Source organism: Rattus norvegicus, chromosome 2, assembly GCF_021556685.1.
Source record: "Rattus norvegicus strain SHRSP/BbbUtx chromosome 2, alternate assembly SHRSP_T2T, whole genome shotgun sequence".
NCBI lineage: Eukaryota > Metazoa > Chordata > Mammalia > Rodentia > Muridae > Rattus > Rattus norvegicus.
This window is the reverse complement of record NC_141535.1, coordinates 180,116,932-180,142,472: the sequence shown is the minus strand read 5'-3', so window position 1 is coordinate 180,142,472 and position 25,541 is coordinate 180,116,932. Positions and strand designations below refer to the sequence as shown.

The 25,541-nt window shown below is 39.3% G+C and overlaps 2 protein-coding genes across 2 annotated transcripts; both read right to left on the bottom strand.

Annotated features, from left to right (window-relative positions):
* Positions 1-2,327: 2,327 nt before the first annotated feature.
* Sprr2l2 (small proline-rich protein 2 like 2) lies at positions 2,328-3,716 on the bottom strand. The gene is given in 2 exon segments (NM_001433332.1): positions 2,328-2,989; positions 3,677-3,716. A coding segment is annotated over 1 exon segment (273 nt). The 5' UTR covers positions 2,971-2,989; positions 3,677-3,716; the 3' UTR covers positions 2,328-2,697.
* A 9,855-nt stretch (positions 3,717-13,571) lies between these two features.
* Positions 13,572-13,802, bottom strand: Sprr2f (small proline rich protein 2F). Its single transcript, NM_001408912.1, is given in 1 exon segment — positions 13,572-13,802. A coding segment is annotated over 1 exon segment (231 nt).
* Positions 13,803-25,541: the final 11,739 nt, after the last annotated feature.

Genomic DNA, 25,541 nt, shown 5'->3' with positions numbered 1-25,541 from the left:
GTAATGGAGTTTTCCTCTTTTTTTACATCCTCACCAACATGTGTTGTCATCTGAGTTTTTTATCTTAGCCATTCTGACTGGTGTAAGGTGGAATCTCAAGGTCGTTTTGGGTTGATCACCAAAGACTTTGAACATGTCTTTAGGTGCTTCTCAGCCTTTCAAGACTCTGTTTTGAATTCTTTGTTTAGTTCTATACCCTGTTTAGTTCTATACTCCGTTTTTTGATTGGGTTGTTTAGTTTTTTAGTGGTTAGCTTCTTGAGTTCTTTATATACTTTGAATGTTAGCCCTCAATCAGATGTGGGGTTAGTGAAGATTTTTTTTCCCAATCTGTAGGTTGCTGATTTGTTCTAGTGACTATGTCCTTTGCCTTACAGAAGCTAGAAGCTACAGGCAGAGCAAGGTTTTTCTTGATTTTGCCCCAACTAGGTGCACTTTGGAGATAACACATAGAACTAAGGAAGGGGCGTTTCATCAAGGGAGGCTTGCAAGACAGCTATGACTCGAAGCACAGCGGAGGTATGATGGAAATCAGACACCAAAAGAAGCATGCACAAGATACTATGCATTAGTAGAAGTCCTAGAAGAAAGGTGAGCCTTTATCCTTTCAATCCCAAAGAATGCTTAGTTTATCAAACACAACTGCTAGAAGTTTGTATGGTTTCCTTTTTTCTATAGCATCTTAACTTTGAATATGTGCCTATAAGGAACTTTCTTTCCTCATAATACAACAGAAAATTCTACTTATATTCAGGAATATTATTTAACATTTAATATTAGATGACTACACAAAAGAACTCCAGAAAGACATTATCAACTTTATAACTGCTTGATCAATTTCCTAAGAACGCTTTCATCACATTATCCTTTGAAGTACCTATTACAGATGTAACTCAGCTTCCATAGACAGAACTCAGGCTCTACTCCAAAGAATGAATGATTCAGGCCTAACTTCAAGGTGCTCCTAATCTAACAGCCTTAGTAATCTTGTGATTATTATAGTTTAAACTTAATAGAAGAATAAAATGCTTGTAATCCTATTTGGACACCCAAGGCCATGTTAGTAATAACTTAACTAGGAGGCTGAGAATTAGTAACTGAGTTGCATAGCAATAGTGACTCTGCAAATCTAATTAAGATAGAAAATACCAGTGTTTCAAATATGGAGTCAGAACACTCAGATGAGCAACAGTGACAGGATGTGACAGTTTGGGGGCTGTTAGAGAAAGAAGGTGATATGCATGAAGAGGAGACAGACAATTTCATACCTTGACCCCTGTCTTTCCTTCTATTCTGTACTCCCTACATTTTTAGGACAGTGATAGTCACTCCATATATTCCACCAAACTTTCTTTTCCTCAAATGCTATATAGAAAAGAGAGTTTAATTTGAAAACCTCAGAATAATACATTTAAAATAGTATTTCCCATACTAGCTACACATAAGCCTCATACATAAATAGTAATGATGGCAGACGCTGCCAATAAATCATTGTTTGCTAAGAGCTAATTCATTCTTGGGCATTGTGCTAATCTAATAAATATACTGATACAATTCTCTAACAATGTTATAATGTAAATGCTACTTCTTGAATGAGTGCAGGGGAAAGGAATTCAATTTCTGAATATTTAAATAATTTGTTCCTCAAAGAACCAAATAGTAACTGTAAACAATAACAAGTATCTGAATTATTTTAAAAATAATATTTAGTACAGTTTCTAATTCTGAGACAATTGATCTTCAGAGTCTTGCCAAGATATTCTTTATAGTTTGAATGTAAAATGTCATCCATAACCTCATGTGCTTGAATTCAGAGGTTATAACTGTTTAAAATGTTCTAGAACCTTGAGTAAGTATAGCTTTACTGGTAACTGGAAATGGAATTTGAGGTCTAAAACATGGCCCCAGTTCTTGTCTGCTCTCTGCTAATTGATTTTTTCATAAAAATGTGACTATTCCCCTGTCACCATGCCTCCACCATGATTGTAATCTCTCAAACTGACTCCAATTGCATATGTAGCAGAGAATAGCTACATATTACACTGGTGTTGGGGCACCAGTGGAAGGGGAAGCCCTTGGTCATGCCAAAGTTGGGGCCCCCCAGTGCAGGGGAATATGGGGACAGTAAGGGGGATGTATAGGGGGAATACCCGTATGGGGGAAGGGGAGGGGGAGGGAATGAGGGCTTATGGACAGGAAACCGGGAAGGGGAATAACATTTGAAATGTAAGTAAAGAAATATATCTAATAAAAAATTGTAACCTTTATGAATCTTTTTGCATATCCTTGTTACATGAAATAGTTATTATGCTAATATAGACACTTTAGTTCTTTTTTAAAACTTTTTTATTACATCAGTAACAATTGTCCAAGTTGTGTAATCCCCTGCCTAAGTGACAGGAACAGTGAGAAGGTTCCACTGAGGGCATTGGGACACCACCTGCTATTCTTCCTTCTGAGCATCAGGAATACTAGACTACCAAAGGGCCATTTCTGGCAATCTCTTGATAGCAGCAGGGGAATACACTCAGAGAAGCTCTTTTCCAATCAGAAATTATCAGTGGTATGTAGAGGGAGGGTAAAGGGTGGGGAAGGTTCTTCTGCATCCATGAGAGGTTTTGAAGGGAAGATGGAGGTGTTGCTTTGGAAGTACATGATGCACCTTGTCTTCTCTTGGTCTTGATGATTGCTAAAGCTTTCACTTGCTTTTGGGTGGGCATTTCTGCTGGCATGGTGGAGGAGTTTGGACAGGAGGGCATTTCTGCTGGCATGGCTGAGGAGCGCACGGTTCAGGGCACTTTGGAGGAGGACATGGCTCTGGGCACTTTTGGGGAGGACAAGGTTCTGGGCACTTTGGAGGAGGACAAGGCTCTGGGCACTTTGGAGGAGGACAGGGCTCAGGACACTTCTGGGATGGGCACACAGGAGGAGGCTGGCAAGGCTGCTTACATTGCTGTTCTTGGTAAGACATTGTGCTGATGTCTCAGGATCTGAAAGGCATTAAATGATATTTCTCTCTCAAAAAGGGATTCTTATATATTCCCCAAGTTTCCCCAAGTTTTTAGAATATCGGATAGTAATTCTCTCATTCACACACATTAATCCCCCAACTCTTCTTTTATGATGTTATAGATGTTCCATTCAAATTTCATAATTTGTTTCATTTAACTTTGCAAGTCCTTGTTTAGCTACATACCCAGAATCATATCTGTTCCACAGAACAAAATAGCATTGCTTGCAGAAATTAACATATTTGATAAGAGCAGTCCGAATTTCTGAAACCCTAAGCAATTTCAAAACCTTTTGTTCATGACTAGCACCTGTTAAATCCAAGAATATAGGGTTCATATCAGAGGAAGCCTGAGAAAAAACAAAAGTCTAATGCCCGCTAAGGCATAAGCCTTATTAAAGGGCACCAAAATGCAAGAAAATTAAAATTCTCTGTTCTTTCATGTTCTTCAAAGCAACCCTCCCCTATTGTCTTGATGTTTGATATAGACCTACACACAAAAGCAACAACAAAATAACGTAGTGTATCACTCTACAACACTACTAAAATTCACATTGTTAACTAGCATGCAATCCATGATAACAATTTAGAAGCATCAAACTGCTTCTCCAAATTAAAATACATGAGAAGGCTATAAACACAGATCAATTCAGAATGTTAGACTCACCAAGTTTTCTGTAGTCCAAGGCTTGAGTACCAAGTGTGTTGCACTCATTCATCTAGGCACCTTTTTATAGGACTGGTTGCCCCACCCAGTATGATGTAAAGCCAATTCACTGTGGGCTGGTCCGACAATTTCCTAACCTAAATGCAAATTTTTATCACTGGCCTAACAAGGACTCCCCAAAATAGGAAATATCCTGTTCCTGGACATAGTCATTGGGTGAAGTACAGTGACTCAGAGACCATTACTTCTTTCTCAGTTTCTGTATTTTGTTGCAGCAGTTGGAAAATCTGGGGGTGGGGGTGGTTGTGGTAAAACTGGCTGTCAAAAATCCTTTTTCTTGTTTTTTGACACTATGTTTTTCATCTTTACTAAATCTAAAAGCCATCTACTCTAGCTGCTTGTCATTTTGTAGCACACAGACCTATTTGCTTTCATAAGACTGATACATGGTCTGCCACTTAAATGTGTAATTTGATGACTATTTCTGAATACGCTCTATGTAACCAATATGTTTGGAACCTGGACCTTTCACGTTCTTTCAGTATTCAAGAGACTAATGGAAAATAGGACATTAAATGTTTAATGTGCTATTGTTAGAACCTTCTTTTCTTGATGAAGTGACTAAGAAGGCTTCCACGATTCGATGTAATCAAATTTGAATTTAAAAATATAGAAAAAATGTAAAATAATATCACCTTATTCTTTGTCAAGAAAGAATAGAATGAGGAAGATAAAACAATGTTTTAACTTATATCAGCTATGCTTCAGAGAAGCCCACAGGCACTAAATCAACCTCAGTCAAGTATATCAGGTTCCTAAAACTGTCAAGTCTTCTGAAAGTTAGGAAAGATTTAGTTGAGAATGCCATTGTCCATGTTCCTCCAGGAAAAGAGTCATCAGTTCTGCACCCAAGGCTGGTTCATGGTTCACACAGGCTGATTCACATACTGCAGGGCAAATTCAATAGCATTCATTCAGTAGGTCTCTTACTGCTCTCCATATTCCAACTACATCTAAAGCATTGTCTAAGGGAAATGTTTGATTTCTGATATACAAAATCAACTCAGAGTAAACTTAGGTTTTTGCCCTTGCTTCTTGCCATCTCCTTATCTCTTGTGTTAGTTGGTCTTGCTGTCTCTGACAGTGGTTTGACCCTCCTTTAAGCCTGTGTGTCAGCACTCATGGAGGCTTTCTCCCAGTGGGATCTGGGTACAGATAACTGTGTCAGAGGGTCAGCTCCAGGCATAGGCAGAAACTGGAAGGATCCTATCCCAGACTACGCCTATCTTCCTGTATCCAGAGGACTCCAGGTGGGTTGCCCTTGAGCCAGGAATGTGAGCATAAGTGGTGGTCTTACCTGTGCTCTCAGGGTTGTCCTCACTTCTGAAAATCCAGCTCTCTCACCCACGGGATCTGGGTACAGAGAGCTGTGGCACAGGGTCAGCTCCAGGCACAGGAAGAAACCAGAAAGATTTTGTCCCAGACTGATCCTCGATTCCTGTGTCCTGAGGGCTGCGGTCAGGTTCCTCTTGGTTAGGAATGTGAGCAGAAATGGTGGTCTCATCTGTGCTCTCAGATGTGTCACTTCTGAGACTCTAGCTCTCTTCCAGTGGTATCTAGGTACAGAGAACTGTGTCACAGGGTCAGCTCTGGCTACAGGTGGAAACTGGAAGGATCCTCCATTTTCTTTCTATTTCAACATTTTGTTTTATTATTCTAGGAAATGTTCCCTTTTCTTTAATGAGAAAATGTCTTTGTAGTGACAAGTTATGGTGCTAGGAGAAAATAACGTTTTTAAATGTTATTTAAACTTCTCTCCTTTATGAGCCAGGAATGTACTTTGTTTCTTGGGGAAGAACCATACTTACATACAAACAGAAAGTAACTGATTACTCCCAGGCCTTTGTGCTACATTCATACCAGTGGGCACAAGTTTTCAGGACACTCATTGTTGATCCTTCAGCATTCAGGTCTGGGAGCGTCTCTGTGATTCTTTCTCTCTCTCAACCATGGACATAGGACCTTCCAGTACTTCATTAAAGTCTGAAGTTTAAATTTTAAAAACCCCAGAAATCTCAGGGGTGACAGTAACTACTGTCATTATTATCACTTGGAATGTCTCAGGAAGTTATAGTATGAACCAAAACCCAGAAAAATTAAAGAATCTGGACCCTGCTAATTGGGACAACAAAGGTGTTTAAAAAAACAAAAGGAAAGAAAAAAAGAAATTCTGTTTGGTCCTGGAAAGTTGCTTTATATCTGGAAGACAAACAGTAGAATGAGGCAGGTGAAACAAAGCCTTTAAATCCAAAACAGAAAGTCACTGATTCCTCCCAGGCCTTTGTGCTACATTCATTCTCCTAGCTTTGCTCTGAGAAGCAGATGGTTACTCATTCAACACCAGTGAAGCATGCCAGCTTCCTATGACTGTCAAAGCTTTTGACAGTAAGGAAGGGTTCAGCCTAGCACTGTCCATGTCACTAAAAGGAAAGAGTCATCACAGTTCAGAATCTGAGGGCACATGATGACAAATGCACCAACAGTAGAAGGCTCATAAAGGCTGTACATGTACCACCTGTCCAGGTTAGCACAGGACTTACTACTCTCCATATTTGCATATAACACATAAAGGATTATCCTCGGAAAATGTCTGTCTTTTGCTATTACAAATTACAAAATTTCCTACTGAGTTGTGATGCTGGAATAACACAGCATCAGTTATACCCACGTTTCTTCTTCTGAATACATTTATAGACCATTAATACACTCTTCTCAGAAGTGTATAAATGGTGAAAGGGAAATGATGGAAAAGAATTACATTGTGATGGGAGATGGGAGGGCAGAGTACATCAGGGCATATGTGGAAGGAAGATTAACCTAAAGGTCTTAATTAAAAAAGTTCTGCAGAAATCTACTACTCTAAAAGCTTACTAAAAGGTATACATATATAAATGTTTTGAAGTTACATCACAACTAGGGAGGGAAGCACAGGTGAGATACTACCACACGTAGTCAATGCGTACTAGGAAATACAAACCTGGATACCAATAATAAACTATTTCTTTTTTTTAAGGTGTTATCTTTTTTGTTTTTTTTTTACGATTTATTTATTACTATGTTTATATGAGTACACTGTAGCTGTTTTCAGATACACCGGAAGAGGGCAACAGATCCCATTACAGATGGTTGTGAGCCACCATGTGGTTGCTGGGAATTGAACTCAGGACCTCTGGAAGAACAGTCAGTGCTCTTAACCGCTGAGCCATATCTCCAGCCCCAATAAACTATTTCTTTGTTAGCCAGTGGGGTCCATAGACTGATCCTACTGTCTTGCAGACTATTATCTCTACTCTTCTCTATCCTCTAGAACTTCATGGTTAAGACCTTATTGCTCTAGAAATCACATGCTTAAGTCAGAGAACATGGAGAGATGTCATCTAGGAGATAGTCATCTAGACACTTAATCCTTTCTGGCCAGCTTTCAGGGTACTGGAGGGTACTATGTCCACTGTTGAGAAAGAGAAATAATCACCAAGTCTTACCCAGATCTGAATGCTGAGGGTACAACAATGATTAGCCTGACAACTTGTGCCCACTAGTATGAATGTAGCACAAAGGTCTGGGAGGAATCAATGACTTTCTGTTTGTATTTAAGTATGGGTCTTCCCTAAGAAACAAAGTACATGCCTGGCACTTGTAAAGGAGAGAGAATATGTAACTCGGTAGGACATAAGCCCTGCAGGATAACCCAATTAACATCACTATTCTCATAATGGACAAATCAACACAAAAATCCTAGTGACAATTCTATACTCATAGCAATACATCTCCAATACTTCATCAGAGAAGCTCTACTTGCAGCAGATTAGCACAGAGACCCTCACCTGATCTATAGTTCAGAAAATAAGAAACTTGCGTGTGTTTTACATTATGCTTATGGAAGAGTGGGAAGAAATGTTCTTAAAGACAGAGGTTGAAACTTATATTCACTCAACAAGGCCATTAAATATTTGAGACACTGTGCATAAGTCATGTGAAAGCTCAAACCAGACAACAAATCGACACAGGAGAGAAAGGAAGCATGAAATTTCACAATTAGCTTAGGAGCTATTGATGATTGATTGCTTCAGTGTTATTCAGTGATGTTATCCTTGGTATGTTGACCATACACAAAAGAGGTCCTACTCTCTACAATAGTTGTGCACTACACAAACTGGAATTGATGGAAAAGGAAGAAGCATATAGAAAAGAACAGAAGGTTGGATGGGAAGAAAAGCAAAGTCACACTGGATGAATGAGGACAGTTGTTTGTAAGCACCTATGTGACTACCATCTAAATTCATTGTATAAAATTCTCGAAGAATTAATAAAGATAATATTTTAAGGGAAGTATCTTATTAAATGACATAAGCAAGTCTCCAAGGACAGGTATGTGTCTGCTCTCATATGTTGAATGCAGTAAATGAGGTTGAATGCAGTCTTTATGCATATTGAATATGATGACATGCTTCACCTTTTACAATTATATATGCTAATAACGTTTTTAAAATAGAGGCTACTAATTCTCACAGCACTGGTACCAGAGTCAGAGTAGCCCAAGTCTCTTTCCAGGCTGAGACACTAAGATTGAGTTTCTTCCATGTAAGCTTCATGAAGAGCTGCCACAGATGAACAAGAACACACAGCATACTTTCTCCAAATATGAGCCTTCATGGTCTGAGAACATACATGTGCACATACTTGAATACCCACACAAAGGTCATACTATCTGTCATTCTCTCATTGAACGAAATATTTGAGTCTCTCAATTTTAGGTCAATTGGTGCTGTGTTCAACCTGAATATTGTTTATCCTGGTTTCCTGACAAGCATAGACATGGATTTTTAATGTTTTTATAATTCTTCATTTAATTTCATACTTTACTATGATATAATGTATGGCACCAAGAAAAGTCCCTAAAAATAATCATGATTCTACACTACCAGGTGAAAAAAAAAGAAATCAAAAAACAAAATAACAACAACAAAAAACCCAGGATGTTCTATACAGTGAAGGAATATAGGATCCACACATGCACAGGAGGCACTTTCACACTCACTAATCCCAGAATCTGCCTGATACCCAGAGACAAATAAGACATGTAAGACAGAGCTTGTGAGCAGGACAGTCAATCTGTTGGTGTGAGCTGCGTAAGACAGGCAGTTACTACAGGCAGAGGGGACATGGACATGGGCAGAGTGTATAAAGTCACTCTCTGCTATAACAATAAATGAGTCTGCTTCTGCTTCTCACCTGGCTCCCAGATCCTGTGTTATTGATTCTGTGCCTTCTTATCCCCTACCCCCAAGGACCATCTAGGAGGGTGGTTGAAAGCTAGGGCAAAAATGCAGGGCCCACATTGCTTGGCTGGACTCACTTTCCCCTACATTACTAAATTTATTTGGGTTTATGATGATGTTTGTGGCCCTGTTGGTAATGGGCATGAAATTGTTGATAAACATTGAATAGTGCTATTTGGGGGGTTATAATAGTGAGGATCACAAGAATATTGGGTTGACAGTGGTGGATGCTGTGAGGACTTGCAGTGTAATGCATGTGATAATGATGGTGGTATTGGTGATTAAAGATGATGGTGATGCTGATGCTGATGCTGATATGATGATATTGGTGATGGAAGTGGGGATGGTAGGGACAGTAGTATAAACTCTGTAGAGCAGCAGCTTCTAAAACTAACACTTACTTGATTCTAATTACATACTTAGGATTTTACAAACCAAACGGCATATATTAATTCAATTATTACCGAAGACATACTTTAAACATGACTACAAAATTTCACAACCACAACAAGAAAATATTCAACATCTTTAGCTGTTAGAGCAATTAAAATCAAACCTACACCAGAGGATCATTATACCAGTGTAAGAATCAGCACCACCCTCATCCCATGGGCAAGAATTGAGCCCTGATACTATTAATGATACTCTGTTATGCTTGCAGACAGAAATCTAGAACAACTGTCATTTGAGAGGTTCCACTCAGCAGCCAATGGAGAGAGATGCAGAGCCTCACACTCAAACAGACTGAATACTCAAGGAGCATTCAGGAAGAGTTGAGAGAAGGATTGAGAGACACAAGGAAGACAGGGAGCCCACAGAAAGACTTGACAGAGTCAATTAACCTGGACCCTTGGGGGCTACCATAAACTGAACCACAAATCAAAGAGCAAGTAAGAGCTGTATCTAGACCTCCGGCACATATGTAGCAAATGAACAGCTTGTCTTATTTGGAGGTCCTCCAACAACAGGAGCAGAGTCTGTCCCTGAATATATTGCCTGCCTGCCTGCCTGCCTGCTTCCCTGTGGACCCTATACTCCTAATTAGGCTGCCTTGAGGGAAGATGTGGCTAGTTCAGCAGTGACTTGATGTCCAGGGTGGATAGGAGTAGTTGGGGTATGTGATATCTAGAGGGGGGACTCACTTCTTAAAGTAGGGGAGGGAGGAATGGGGGAAGATCTGCATGAGGGGATATTGGGATGTAAAGTGAATACATACATGAATTTAATGAATAAAAAAAGAATGAGTCCCACTAACATAATAATAAGTATTGGCAAAGAAGTGGAGGAGAAAGAATTGAAACTCACTGACTGCAAGAAAACAGATTAACCAATTTATTATGGAAGTTGGTGTGGGGTTTACTCCAGAGAATTAACACTAAAAGCAGAAGTATTTTATGATGCAGTGACATCACTTTCATTCATATAAACAAAAAGTCAAATAGAGCATACAATGGAGTAGTGTTCAATAATAAAAATAATGATATTCAATTGCTTTCAGGCAAATGCACACAACTGTATATGATCATGTAGAGAAAAATAAGTGCATATATTCTAAAGAGCAAGGCTCACATGGTTATTGCAAATATAAAAGCAACTGAATGTAATAAGGATAGATTAGTGTAGATGGGTAAGTTCTAGGGAAGGGGAAATTTAGAAGACACAAGTGAGAGCAAATTCAGTGGAGGTGTGCATAGAAAATATAAACCAAATGGCATATGAATTCCTGAATATTACATGATATTCTCAAACTAGCATGTGCTGAAGGTGAGACTGTAATTTTGCAGAAATAGATGATATGTTCCTGAGCAATCAAATACTAAGTGTGATGGCTAGTTTGCTGTCAACTTGAAACAAGCTAAGGCATGGAAGGAGAGGGCTTCCATTGAGAAAATGACTTCATAAGACTGGGATGCAAGCAGGCCTTTGAGAGATTATCATAGTTAGTGATTAAAGCCTACTGTGGATTTACTGCATTCTATAAGAAAGCAGACTGAGCAAGCCATGTGAGATAAGTCAGCAGCCCTCCTCCATAGGCTCTGTTTCAGCTCCTGTCTCCAGGTTCTTTCTCTCTTTGAGTCTTTTTTTCTGACGGACTTCATTGATAAGTTGTGAATATGGATGTGTAATCCAAATAAACACATTCCTACCCAATTTCATTGTGGCCACAGTGTGTCATCAAAACAGAAGCAATTCTCACTAGGAAACTAATTATGATCCAAACATGATCCAAAACTCTGTCAAAACCTGATTACAGCAAACTGGCAAGCAGAACAAGGTTTAGAATTAAAGGAACATGACCATATCATAACAGTAATAAAGCAAATGTTCTTCAAATAATTTATATTTTCTTTCTTTTGAAGACAATTACTGAGGTCCAGAGTGAGGAGAGTCTTGAGAAAGGCAGAAACGGAAGCAGTGCTGATTCAGTAACTCAGAGTCAGTAGTGGATGAATGCTGTTAGTTCAGGTACTCTGTTCCCTGAAGAGTCTCATTATTCTTCCTTATTCTCCTTTCTGACCAGAGAGTATGAACACAGTCTTTTATTTTTTTAAATTATATCATCATGGCTTTGTTCATTGTTAATAATCTTCAAAAATTCTTAAGTTTACATAAATTCTATGAGTCTCAGATCAATATCTCCAACCTCTGTTTCCTTAGAGCAAAACTAAACACAAAACAAAAGCACATTTCTTTATAGGTTTTACATGGCCTGTTTTTCACAGGCAGCAGGACACAGTCCTTGTGCTTTCCTGGTACAGCAGACAGCAGTCTTTAGTAACTGTTCTCATGTAAGAACAGAAAGATTACAGACTTCTAAAATTAAAGTTATTCCTTACAATGCTTTAAAATTTATGTAAGTGAAGTGCTTAGCTCTCTCTAATATCTTTCCAGGCATTATCATCTCCAATTTTTCAAATTGCTAGATAAAAACAAAGTACTTCTTCAAAAGGGGAACAAGAATACCCTTGGGAGGGGATAGGGAGGCAAAGTTAAAACAGAGGCTGAAGGAACGCCCATTTAGACCCTGCCCCACATGAGACCAATACATATACAGCCACCAAACTAGATAAGATGGATGAAGAAAAGAAGTGCAAGCTGACAGGAACCAGATGTAGATCTCTCCGGAGAGACTCAGACAGAATATGGCAAATTCATAGGCAAATGCCAGTAGCAAACCACTGAACTGAGAACAGGGTCCCCATTGAAGGAATCAGAGAAAGAGCTGAAAGAGCTGAAGGGACTTGAGACCCAATATGAACAACAATGCCAACCAACCAGAGCTTCCAGGGACTAAGCCACTATCCAAAGACTATACATGGACTGACCCTGGGCTCCAACCTCATAGGTAGCAATGAATAGCCTAGTAAGGCACCAGTGGAAGGGGAAGTCCTTGGGATTCCTGGAGAGAGGGCAGTAATGGTGGTAGGATTGGGAGGGGAACACCCATACAGAAGGGGAGAGGGAGCGATTAGGGGGATGTTGGCTCAGAAACCTGGAAAGGGAATAACATTTGAAATGTAAATAAGAAATAACAAATTTAATAAAGATGGAAAAAAATAAAAAAACCAAAAACCCCCAAAACACAAAAACACAAAGTACTAATTTTTCTATACATCGATATCATCTTCTAATTTTCTAATTTTTGTTTCCTCATCTTAGCAATTCCAAAGCTTCATGTACTCTTCCTATATTATTTATTTCTAAATCATATATATATATATATATATATATATATATATATATATATATATATGAGTTTTTCTATCCATACCTTTTCTTCCTCAGACCATTTTATCTTTCTATCCTTGATGGCCACAAGTTCATCCTGACTAATTAAAATAGTAGTCATTGGACCAGAGGGTACCTGTGTCTCCTAATGATTCCAAATTCAAGGCCAAGTCTGACAATGAATTACTTCTACAAAGGACCATGTAGGCTTTTATGGCCTCTGTGGTTATATTGTCTAGATCCTTTCCCGTGGCTCTAAAGACCTAGCAAAAGGACTGGTCCTTGTCCTCCATAGCCTCATACCACCTCCATACCTCATTCCTGAGAACTACATCTGTTTTATTTCTTATGACCTGATTTGCTCTGAGTATCTCATTACTATATTTCCTGGGAAGAAAGAAAGATTAAGAGCAAAATAATAAAGACAGAAGATCAGCTTCAGGGCCAAGAACTGTGTCATATGCAGCCATGCTGGATCAGGCAGAAAATAAACAAAAAAAAATGCCTTCAACAAGATAATTCTTTATTCAGGAAATAAAACAACAGTGATAACTACCCTGCCCAGGTGACAGAGAGAGTTGAAAAATGTCCTACTGAACCATGGAAGAAGGACAATTCTCAGCAGCCCCTTTGCAACAGCAGGATTATCATCTCAGGTAAATGCTTCTCCAATGAGAGATCATCACTGGCATGTAGAGAGAGGTGATACATGTAGCAAATTCTTCTGCATAGCTGACTGACTTTGAACAGAAGACGTAGGTGTGGCTATGGAGGTACATGGGATGGAGTTCCTTCTCTCCTTTGGGTCTTGATGAATATTGAGGTCTTCACTTGCTCTTGGGTGGGCACTTCTGCTGGCAAGGTGGAGGAGGTTGCACAGGAGGGCATTTCTGCTGGTGTGAGGGAGGGGGACATGGCTCAAAACAAGGCTCAGGACACTTTGGAGGAGGACAAGGCTCAGGGCACTTTGGAGGAGGACAGGGCTCTGGGCACTTTGGAGTTTGGCACACAGGAGGAGGTTGGCAGGGCTGCTTGCACTGCTGCTGTTGGTAAGACATTATGCTGAAGTCTCAGGACCTGAAAGAAATTACATGAAAGTGTTCAGAGGTGATCCCCACCAAGAAGATTAATGGACACTTGAACATCAAGTTCATTTCTCTCTCTGGGAATAAACATGATTTCTCAACTTTTGTTTTACGAGCCCTTGGCTTTTTCCTTTGTCAGTAATTGGTTGCATGTAGCCTTGGAAAATGCTCCTTTGGATCATTCCTTTTTTCAGGAGAAAGTATTTTGTTCCAATGAAACAAGAAATTCTGTTTATACAAAGAAACACTTTCAAAACAGGCAGTCACCCACTGGTGCCCTGAGGAATCTCAAAACCAATTCCTGTCCCCCTCAGTATCTGTATCACACCAACAGGTTTTCTGGGTTTGTACAGTGAAGGACAGTTCAGTAAAGTCTCAGGTTCTGTTACATGCATAAGGTATATGACATTTCAAACACACCAAAAGATGCTTGGGAAGGAAAAATGTACTATGTTCAACTACCGGCCAAATGAAAGGAAAAACCACTTGTCACAGTGGACTATTAGATCCATTGCTAAAGTTCTGACTGCTAGGTAGGTGTGTACTATCCATCTCAGAACAAAAACCTTACACACAACACTTACTTCCTCAAAACTGACGACAGTGCACAGAAGACCATAACAACAGACCAAATCAAGGAATGACACTCACCAGGACCTCCATAGTAGTCCAGAACTTGAATACCAGGTGTCTGCAGTCAAACAGCCAAGGATCTTTTTATACCATTGGCTATCCATCCCAATGGAAGCACAAATGCCAGATAGAGGCAGGTCCAAGAATTTCCCAACAAAATGCAAATTCGTGCATGACTGGCTTGCCTGGGGCTCTACAGAATAGAAATATCCTGTCCCTGAACATCCCCCTTGTTGAGTGCTGTGACTCAGTATCCCTCATGTCCTTCAGATTCAGTGTGACCTCACTAGATGCCTAAGTTGTCTTTCTTGAGTAAAGACAATATTATTTTCTTTAACTTGTGTCCTTTTGTTCTATTTCCACTCATTGGTATTCTATTGTACATTGGCCTATTTACATTTTTGTCTTTTAGGTTTAACTTGCCTATGGGCTTAATGATGGGAATTAAAGGGGACCATAGTCATGATTTCAGCATCACCTTTGACAATTCTGTTCCCTGAGACAGATCAGGTATACATTTATGTCCTCCAGACAGGAGGCTTATGGACTTGGCCCTCTTCAGAACTGCCATATTAAACGATATATTTGGAATGTATATTTGGATTCACACCTGAAAATGACCACAGGACTGCTTACATGACAGTAAAGGAAATAAAATTGTACATATCCTAAACAGTTCTTGCTTAGCATGAAAATTCACAGTCATTCATAGATCAACCGTTTGCGGATTCCTTGTGTTACAGCAATTAAATTTTATCTGAGAACTTCCAAAAGGTATAGTACATGGATCCTTTGAATATTGAAGGCATGAGCATCTCTCTGTCTCTGTCTTTCTCTCTGTCTGTCTCTGTCTCTCTGTCTCTCTCTGCCTCTCTCTATCTGTTTCTGTCTCATACATGCATATACACACACCTGCAAACAGAAACACAAACATGCTCATGCACACACACAAGCCCAGGCACATATACACTCAAAGAAAACCGACAGAGAGAAAGGGGAGAGGTAGGAACCTCAGGTCTTACATTATAACCTGTCATGTACTTATATAAATATTGTTTCCTAATATTCAAAGGTTTATTATTAAATCAATGCTGCATAAAACCTGACATAATTCAAATTTTGGGGTTTTGTAGTTTATCCCTTTTGGGAGGGAGAAGGGTCTTGGCACTTAGAGAATGTGCACACCAGAGTACAACAAACATTTTGTACTGCTCCTTTTGTTAGGAATTCTCTGGATCTAGAATATTATGTAAATTTCTCTACAAAGAGGGAACATTTTGTACATGAAATATTAGAACAACTCATCAATTCCAAACTTCTTCAGAACTTCGTGACTTTTCTTCCATGTCAGCTTTCTATTTGTTACCCTTAGATTTTTTCTTTTTCTTCACATTTCCATTAAGACATGTATTTGCCTAAAGGACAGAGAAATGGTACTTGGAGAAAATATCATCTATAAGACAGGCAGTCTGAAGTTTAAATTCTAAAACACTGAGTAATCTCAGTGATTATACAACTGCTGTCAATATTATCACTTGGTGGGTCTCAGGAATTTGACTAGAGTATAACCAAAAACCCAGAAAATCAAGGATCTAGACCTGCTAATTGGGACAACAAAAGTGTTCAGAAAGAGGGGAGCATTCTATTTAGTCCTGGAAAGGTGCTTTATATTTTGAAGTAAAAGAATAGAATGAAGAAAATGAAAAAGGGCCTTTAACTTCTCTCAGCTTTTGTCTGAGAAGCAGATGGACATTGAGTCAATGTCAGTGAAGCATGTCAGCTTCTTATGACTGTCAAAGCTTTTGACAGTAAGGAAGGGTTCAGCTGAGAATGCCACTAATTCATGTTCCTAAAGGGAAAGAGTCATCACAGTTCAGAACCTGAGGGCAGATGTTCACAAATACACCAGCAGTAGAAGGCTCATAAAGATTCTGCACATACCACCTATCCAGGCTAGTAGGAGACATACTACTCTCCATATTTGCATATAACACTTGAAGGACCATCCTAGGAAAATGACCAACTTTTGTCATGACAATTACACAATTATCTATTGCATTGAGATGCTAGTAGACTCATGCTAACTCAATTGTCCATGAGTCAGAGTCAGGTACACCCACATTCTTCTGAATGTAGCCCATTCAGAACGGTATAAAGGGTAAAAATGGTAAAACTGAAAAATGAAGGTTTAGATTGTGGTAGGAAATATGAAAGCAGAACACATCAGGACATAAGCAGAGGGATGATCAACATTAAAGGTCTGGAAAAAGGTGATGTACAAAGTCTACTACTAAGGGGTTGGGGATTTAGCTCAGTGGTAGAGCGCTTGCCTAGTAAGCACAAGGTCCTGTGTTCGGTCCTCAGCTCCGGAAAAAAAAAAAGAAAGTCTACTACTATGCAAGGTTATATGTGTTCTTATATAAAATATTTCAATACAATTATCTTACAAGTAAACTAGAGAGGGGGTATACTACTACAATAAGACACTATATACTGGGAAACATAAACCTCAGAATTAATAATACCTCTTTTTAGTTAACCAGTGGGGTCTCATAGATGGTCTTAATTATTGCCTATAATCTTGTCTTGACAATCTTGTTGTATCCTTAAAAGTTGAGTCATAGCATCCCGAGTCGTTATCCAGACTGAGGCTCTAAAATTGAGTTTTTTCCACATAATCTCCATGAAGAAACAGCTGCCAGGAACAAGGGAACACAACACACTTTCTTTATGCATGAGCCTTCAAGGCTCGAGAAATAGAACATTCCTGTGAATCCATGTGAATAAAATTGCAGGATCTTTAGTAACTGCCATCTACCATTGCACTAAACTTTCTAGAAATTTTTGGTAAAAACCTACTTGTCTAGTTATAACATGGTTAAGTTGAGAATATGGAGAAATCTAGGAAACCCTCACTTGGATACTTTATCTCTTATGGCTACCCCTATGATACTGGAAGATGCTATGTACTCTGCTGAAGGAGAGAAATAATCACCAGTTATCACAAAGGAATAGATCATGAAAGCTACAACAATGATTGCATTGAAAATGTATGACCAACCACCAGGAAGAATGTAGCACAAATGCATAGGAGAAACCATCCAATTTCTGTTTGGATTTACGATTCTTCTCCATGAAACTAAGTGCATCTATAGCTAGACAGGACATAAACTCTAGGGGATATTCCAAATGCTATTATTCTCATAATTGACAAATCAAGACAAAAATCCCTCAGGACATTGTTATAATTATATCTCTCATTCATGTGTGAAACCTACAATCTACACCGACTAGCCAAATAAGACATGTACACTGGTCCAATAGTGTAACTGACTACTTTCTGATTATATCTAAAGGCTTGGTCAATGAAATGGAACCAATATCTGCTATTGGCACTGTTAATGAAGCTGAGAACCTGAGGCTGGAAAGGGCAGAGTCCTTAGGGGAGAATGAAATATTATTGTATTTTTAAACATATTTAGCCTTAAAATAATTCCCTATGCCCAAGGACTCCCAAGATTGTAATTCTCTGTGCATTGACCAATGGAGATCTCTGTGTTAATTAAGTATACATGAGGAAACTTCTCTGATGAGGAATAAGTGATACATTATTCCATGGGTATAGCAATTTGCGTTTGATAGCTACTGGCAGAAAGAGAGTCAGTTTTCTTTAATTAGGGGACCCTGGCAGGTTAATCACACTGCTGGGTATGGCACACTACCATGACACCTTGAGAATTACAATCTTGGCTTATAGACAGCTGGAGGGAACTTCAAGGTGCTTTAGCAGTTAGGGTGTGACAGTGGACAGAGGCAGTAGAAGAGATAGTGGGTGAGGTGATTAATATAAAAATGTACAGTATGATACTATCAAAGAATTATTAAGTATTATGTTAAAGGTATCATATTAAGAAAAATAAGCAAATATCCAAAAGATAAATGTCATGGTTTTCCTCAGACATTGAATGAGTGTTAATGAAGGATGAATGAAGTTTTGAATGAGGTCTAATATGCTCTATTCTGTCTATTATAAATTAGCATAGTATATATTAAATATTTTTATTCACCTTACAACCCAAATCAGTCCTTTCTCTTCTACAAGTAACCTCCTCACACAAGCCCTTCCCCATTCCACATACCCCTTCTTTCTTGAGAAGGGGAAGCCCACTAAGATCCACCCCTTCACATATCCCCCACACTTCTCAACAAGATGATGTGGTAATAAGTGCATCCTCTCCTACTGAGGCTGGATAAGGTAGTCTATTTGGGTCTCAGGAGCCACAAGCAGGTAGGCAACAAGCTCATGGATTGCCCCTGCCCCAGACGTTTGGGACCAGCATGAAGACAAAGTTGCTCATTTACTACATGTGTCCTGGTACATAGGTCCAGTCCATGCTTGATCTTTTGTTGATGGTTCAGTCCCTACGAGTCCCAAAGGTCCAGGTTTCTGTCAGTCTTTCTGTGGAGTCCCTGTCCTCTTAGAGACACTCAATGCTTCTCACAACTCTTCCTTAGGATTTTTTGAGCTCCATCTATTCTTTGGATGTGAAAATTTGCATCTTTTTCTATTAGAGGCTGGGTGGAGTCTCTCAGAGGACAGTTAATGCTATGTTCCTACCTGAAAGCATAACAGAGTACTATTAATAGTGTCAGGGATTAGCTCTTGCCCATGAAGTGAGTCTCAATTTGGCGCATTCATTGGTTGGCCATTCCCTTGGTCTCTTCTCTATCTTTGTCCTTGAACATCTTTTAGGGAGGACACATTTTTGGTAGAAGGCTTTGTGGGGGTTTCTCTCCTTATTTGTCCACAGGAAGTCTTGCCAGGGTACGAACAGTGGGAGAGGATGAACCTAATCTTATAGAGTTATATAGGGGTTACCATGGTATCACCCTATGAGAGGTAAAGCAGATGTATGATGAAGGGAAGAACCCTGCGAGGAGGAACTGGGAGGCAAGGCAAAATTTTGGATGCAAATAAATAAAGTAATTAATAGTAAAAGAAAAAGCCATATGGAATTCCCTACTATAAAAGTTTTCTAAAACACATAAGATATAAATGGAATTTAAATAGTCATACCATGTAATGTGGAGACAATGTTTCAACTATACTGCTTATGCTCTAAAATAAAACTTCCAGTACATAGAATAAGTCACAATTCTTTTGATTTCTTGATCAAAGTGTGTCCCAGAGACTTTGCTTTCAAACATCATAGGCTATTGTTAATGCTGCTGGATAACTTCCAAAAAGTCTGATAGATGAAGATATTGCACATTTATGTCATTCAACATGTAGTAATAAAGCTTGGAGTCAACATTTTCCATAGAGTTGGAAATTATTATAATACGACTTCACCCAAAAATTTCATATTAAGTCCCACCCATATACAACCTTGAGATCTGCAATACAGACCTGTATGCAATATATAACCTTTAGTGCAGTAGTTACACAAATATTGGGGAAGTAAGTAATCACATTTTGATCAGATTTCAGGACAAAACCCTAATATGAAACCCATATCCAACACAAATGTAAACAAGAACCTGAGAGTTAGACAGTCCATATGGGCTCCAACAGAAATGTTACCATAGTTACTTTGCTAAATGTTCAGACAATAAAATTACACCTAATGATATTTCTATACTCATAGATAAGTGCATCACTCAATTCTTGACAGGGAAACTCCTAACAATAGATGAATGAACACTGAAACCCATGTTGTCCATCATGTAGAGGTTCAGGGTCTTTGGAACATTAAATCTTAATGGAATGTCTTTATCAAACAGATTTCTTCAAGGTTAAGGAACAGGTGAAAAGATTGTAAGAACCAGAAGTGAGAGATGACCCGAAAGAAAGAGCTTCTTACATTCGGAAACACAACAGGGCTGATACACATACAAATTGAGAAACTATGACGTGATGAAGATCTACATGCGTTAAAAGCAGACAAGACAAATAGAAGGGTAAATGGTCACAAAATCCCATGGCTAAGAAGTCATTAGAAATGTAAAGCCTCTTGAAGCACCTCTTGTTTTCCTGTATTTTCATCTCAGGTTTGACTCAGAAAATTACTATGACAGTTCTTTGCCATTGGTATCAAAATGGTGTTCACCTTGTAAAATTAATTGTGAAGCACGGAAATCTGTTGTCTAAAGGATACCACATAGGACTTGTATTATTTCATCCTTGAACTGCTCATGCAATTCTTCACCAAAGGGAGTCTAAAGGGTGGAAGTTTGTCAGGTTCTCCATACTGCTTTGCTTACAATGGATGTGTATGTGTGGGTACATGAAAGTGGGAAGAGTAGGAGACAGCTTCTATTTTTTCTGTGATGTTTCAATGGAGTAGGACAATTACTGCCTGTAAAATTCCCATCTTGTTAAAATGTTCATTTGTCCCATGGCACGAGAGAAAAACATTATGTTTAGATTTGGGGGATCCTTTGAATATTGAAGGCATGAGCATCCCTCTGTCTCTGTCTTTCTCTCTATCTGTCTCTGTCTGTCTCTGTCTCTCTATATTTCTCTGCCTCTCTCTGTCTCTGTCTCACACATGCACGTACACACACCTGCAAACAGAAACACATACATGCACATGTACACACACAAGCCCAGCCACATATACACTCAAAAGAACTGACAGAGAGAAAGGGGGGGTGGCAGGAACTTCAGGTCTTACATTTTAATCTGTCATGTACTTATATAAATATTTTTTCCAAATTTTCTAAGGTTTATTATTAAATCATTGCTGCATAAAACCTGACATAATTCAAATTTTGTGGTTTTGTAGTTTACCAATTTTGGGAGGGAGAACGCTTTTGGCACTTAGAGCATGTGCACACCAAGAGTACAACAAACCACTTTGTACTGATCCTTTTGTTAGAAATTCTCTGGATCTAGAATATTCTGTACGGTTTCTGTACAAAAGGGAACACCTAGTACATGAAATATTAGAACAACTCATCTGTTCCAAACTTCCTCTGAAATTCCTGACTTTTCCTTCCATGTCAGCTTTCTGTTTCATTATCCTTGGATTGTTTTTTTTTCTTTTTCTTCACATTTTCATTAAGAACTGTATTTTTCTAAAGGACAGAGCAATGGTACTTGGAGAAAATGTCATCTATAAGACAGGCAGTCTGAAGTTTAAATTCTAAAACACTGAGGAATCTCAGTGATTATACAACTGCTGTCAATATTATAACTTGGTGGGTCTCAGGAATTTGACTAGAGTATAACCAAAAACCCAGAAAATCAAGGATCTAGAACCTGCTAATCGGGACAACGAAAGTGTTCAGAAAGAGGGGAGGATTCTATTTGGTCCTGGAAAGGAGCTTTACATTTTGAAGAAAAAGAATAGAATGAAGAAAATGAAAAAGAGCCTTTAACTTCTCTCAGCTTTTGTCTGAGAAGCAGATGGACATTGAGTCAATGTCAGTGAAGCATGTCAGCTTCTTATGACTGTCAAAGCTTTTGACAGTAAGGAAGGGTTCAGCTGAGAATGCCACTAATTCATGTTCCTAAAGGGAAAGAGTCATCACAGTTCAGGACCTGAAGGCAGATGTTCACAAATACACCAGCAGTAGAAGGCTCATAAAGATTCTGCACATACCACCTATCCAGGCTAGTAGGAGACATACTACTCTCCATATTTGCATATAACACATTAAGGACCATCCTAGGAAAATGGCTGACTTTTGTCATGAAATATTACACAATTATCTACTGCATTGAGATACTAGTAGACTCATGCTAACTCAATTGTCCATGAGTCAGAGTCAGGTACACCCACATTCTTCTTCTGAATGTAGCCCACTCAGAAGAGTGTAAAGGGTAAAAATGGTAAAAAATGAAAAAGGAAAGTTTACATTGTGGTAGGAGATGTGAGAGTAGAGCACATCAGGACATATGCAGAGGAATGATCAACATTAAAGGTTTTGAAAAGGTGCTGTAGAAAGTATACTACTCTGCAAGTTTACTAAAATGTATTCTTATATAAAATATTTCAATGCAATTATCTTACAAGTGAACCAGAGAGGGTGTACACTACTACAAGAAGACACTATATACTAGGAAACATAAACTTCAGTATTAATAATACCTCTTTTTTGTTAACCAGTGGAATATCATAGATGGTCTTAATTATTGCCTATAATCTTGTCTTGACAATCTTGTTGTAGCCTTAAACGTTGCGTCATAGCATTCCAACTTTTTTTTTAATTAACTTGAGTATTTCTTATATACATTTCGAGTGTTATTCCCTTTCCCGGTTTCCGGGCAAACATCCCCTTCCCTCCTCCCCTTCCTTATGGGTGTTCCCCTCCCCATCTTCCCCCCATTGCCGCCCTCCCCCCACCAGTCTAGTTCACTGGGGGTTCAGTCTTAGCAGGACCCAGGGCTTCCCCTTCCACTGGTGCTCTTACTAGGATATTCATTGCTTCCTATGAGGTCAGAGTCCAGGGTCCGTCCATGTATAGACTTTAGGTAGTAGCTTAGTCCCTGGAAGCTCTGGTTGCTTGACATTATTGTTCATAAGGGGTCCCGAGCCCCTTCGAGCTCTTCCAGTTCTTTCTCTGATTCCTTCAACGGGGGTCCTGTTCTCAGTTCAGTGGTTTGCTGCTGGCATTCGCCTCTGTATTTGCTGTATTCTGGCTGTGTCTCTTAGGAGCGATCTACATCCGGCTCCTGTCGGTCTGCACTTCTTTGCTTCATCCATCTTGTCTAATTGGATGGCTGTATATGTATGGGCCACATGTGGGGCAGGCTCTGAATGGGTGTTCCTTCTGTGTCTGTTTTAATCTTCGCATCTCTATTCCCTGCCAAGGGTATTCTTGTTCCCCTTTTAAAGGAGTGAAGCGTTCACATTTTGATCATCCATCTTGAGTTTCATGTGTTCTATGCATCAAGGTAATTCAAGCATTTGGGCTAATAGCCACTAATCAATGAGTGCATACCATGTGTGTTTTTCTGTGATTGGGTTACCTCACTCAGGATGATACTTTTCAGTTCCAATCATTTGTCTATGAATTTCATAAAGTCATTCTTTTTGATAGCTGGTAAGTGTCAATTAACCTGAACCCTTGGAGGCTCCCAGAGACTGAATTACCAACCAAAGAGCAAGTGTGAGCTGAAGCTAGGCCGCTGAACATATGTAACAGATGTGCAGTTTGGTCTTCATGTACATCCCCTAGTAACTGGAGCCTGGGCTGTCCTTAACTCTGTTATATGCCTTTGGATCCTGTTTCCCTAACTGGACTTCCTTTTCTGGCCTCAGTGGGAAAGGATGCTCTGATTCCTGCAGTAACTTGATGTGCCAGGGTGGTTTGATATCCACAGAAGTGGGAGCTTCCCCTTTTCAGAGGAGAAAAAAAAAGGGAAGCATGGAGAAGAGCTGTGTGATGTCAGAAGCAGACTGGCAGTCCTTGGCTCTATATGTGTTGGGGGCCTCATATCAGCTGGTGTGCGCTGTCTGGTTGGTGGTTCAGTGTCTGAGAGATCTTGGGGGTCCAGGTTAGTTGAGAGTACTGGTCTTCCTACAGGGTCCTCCTCCTCAGCTTCGTCCAGCTCTTCCATAATTCAACCACAGGGATCACCATCTTCTGCCCATTGGTTGGGTGTAAATATCTGCATCTGACTCTTTTAGCTGCTTGTTGGGCCTTTCGGAGGGCATTAATGATGTCTCTGTTTGCTCACTTTCAACAGATGATAAATCAAAGCGAGGGATAATACTTCAAGGTACTAGAAATTAACCCTACCAGAACATATGAGATACAGCAACGGTAGTTATTGCTAAAAGTGCCTACAACATTGAATGAGGGATTAATATCTAAAACAGAAAAACAAAAAAGGTTACGTGACAAGAGAGATAGTTCACTAGTTAAGCATATTTAACTGCTAATAGAGCGGATCCAAGTTCATTTCCCAGCATACACTTCTAACACATCTGAAGTTCCTTGTCTCTATCAAGTGGAATCTGTCACCCACTTCTGGCTTCTATAGAAAACACAATCACATGTCTAAAAACATACAGAGACACATAGAAATATACATAATTAATATAATAATAGATAGGTGGCATCAACTGACAAATAGAAATGGAGATAAACATAGAAGGACAAAACGGGAAGAGGGACCAAAAACGCCAACAGTTTTTGATAAGTTTTTGTACTGTAAACAATGTGTGTATGTATGTATGTATATGTGTGATACTCTAAGAACACAAGACTCTCGTGTCTCCAGTTGGATCTTTTGTACAGTCTAGCTTCCATGGTTCCAGGAGCCAGTGGAAAGAAGCAATTAAAAAGTCCCACAAACCTATGCCACCTGGAAATCATAAAATCACAGGCATAGACAGGCATGCATAAGGATACAATCAGGAATCATTTATGTGGAGCAGCCAAGAACTGCCTAATCAGACTTAGACCTCACTGAACAAGAAGAAATTCATGACTGATACTGGAGAACTAACCAGCTTCCAGGACTGCTGAGATAACTTTTCTAAGAAAAAGAACCTACCCACTGTTACTTTGCTCGACAAGCATAGAGACTTATTACAGACTCATTTCATCTTTACACCTACAGATAAATGTGGCTACTATCTATCACCAATCAAGCCCCGTTTTACAAAAAAATGGAAACCACAAGACACCACAACTGGACAAAATTCAGAGACCATCAAGTAGTGGGGAATCCAACACAAATGGATACCTGTGGATACCTGTATCTATAATTTTGGGAACATCGTCAAAAAGAGGGCTTAAAGACTGTCTAAAGGGAAGTCTTCAATAAATTATATTCTCCTGGAAATGACTCCAAAAACAAGTCTTAACAATAGATGTATCTTTGTAGATATTAAGAAGGGGGCGGGGGTTGGGGATTTAGCTCAGTGGTAGAGTGCTTGCCTAGCAAACGCAAGGCCCTGGGTTCGGTCCCCAGCTCTGGAAAAAAAAAAGAAGGGGGCAATGTTCAATGGAATACTAATCTAAGACAAAGAACTACAGCCAGATAATAACTGCTGGGAGAAGGAAAATTAGCCTGTTGCCTGAATGAACACTCTAATTCATTGTCTGATGCAGGCTCAGACT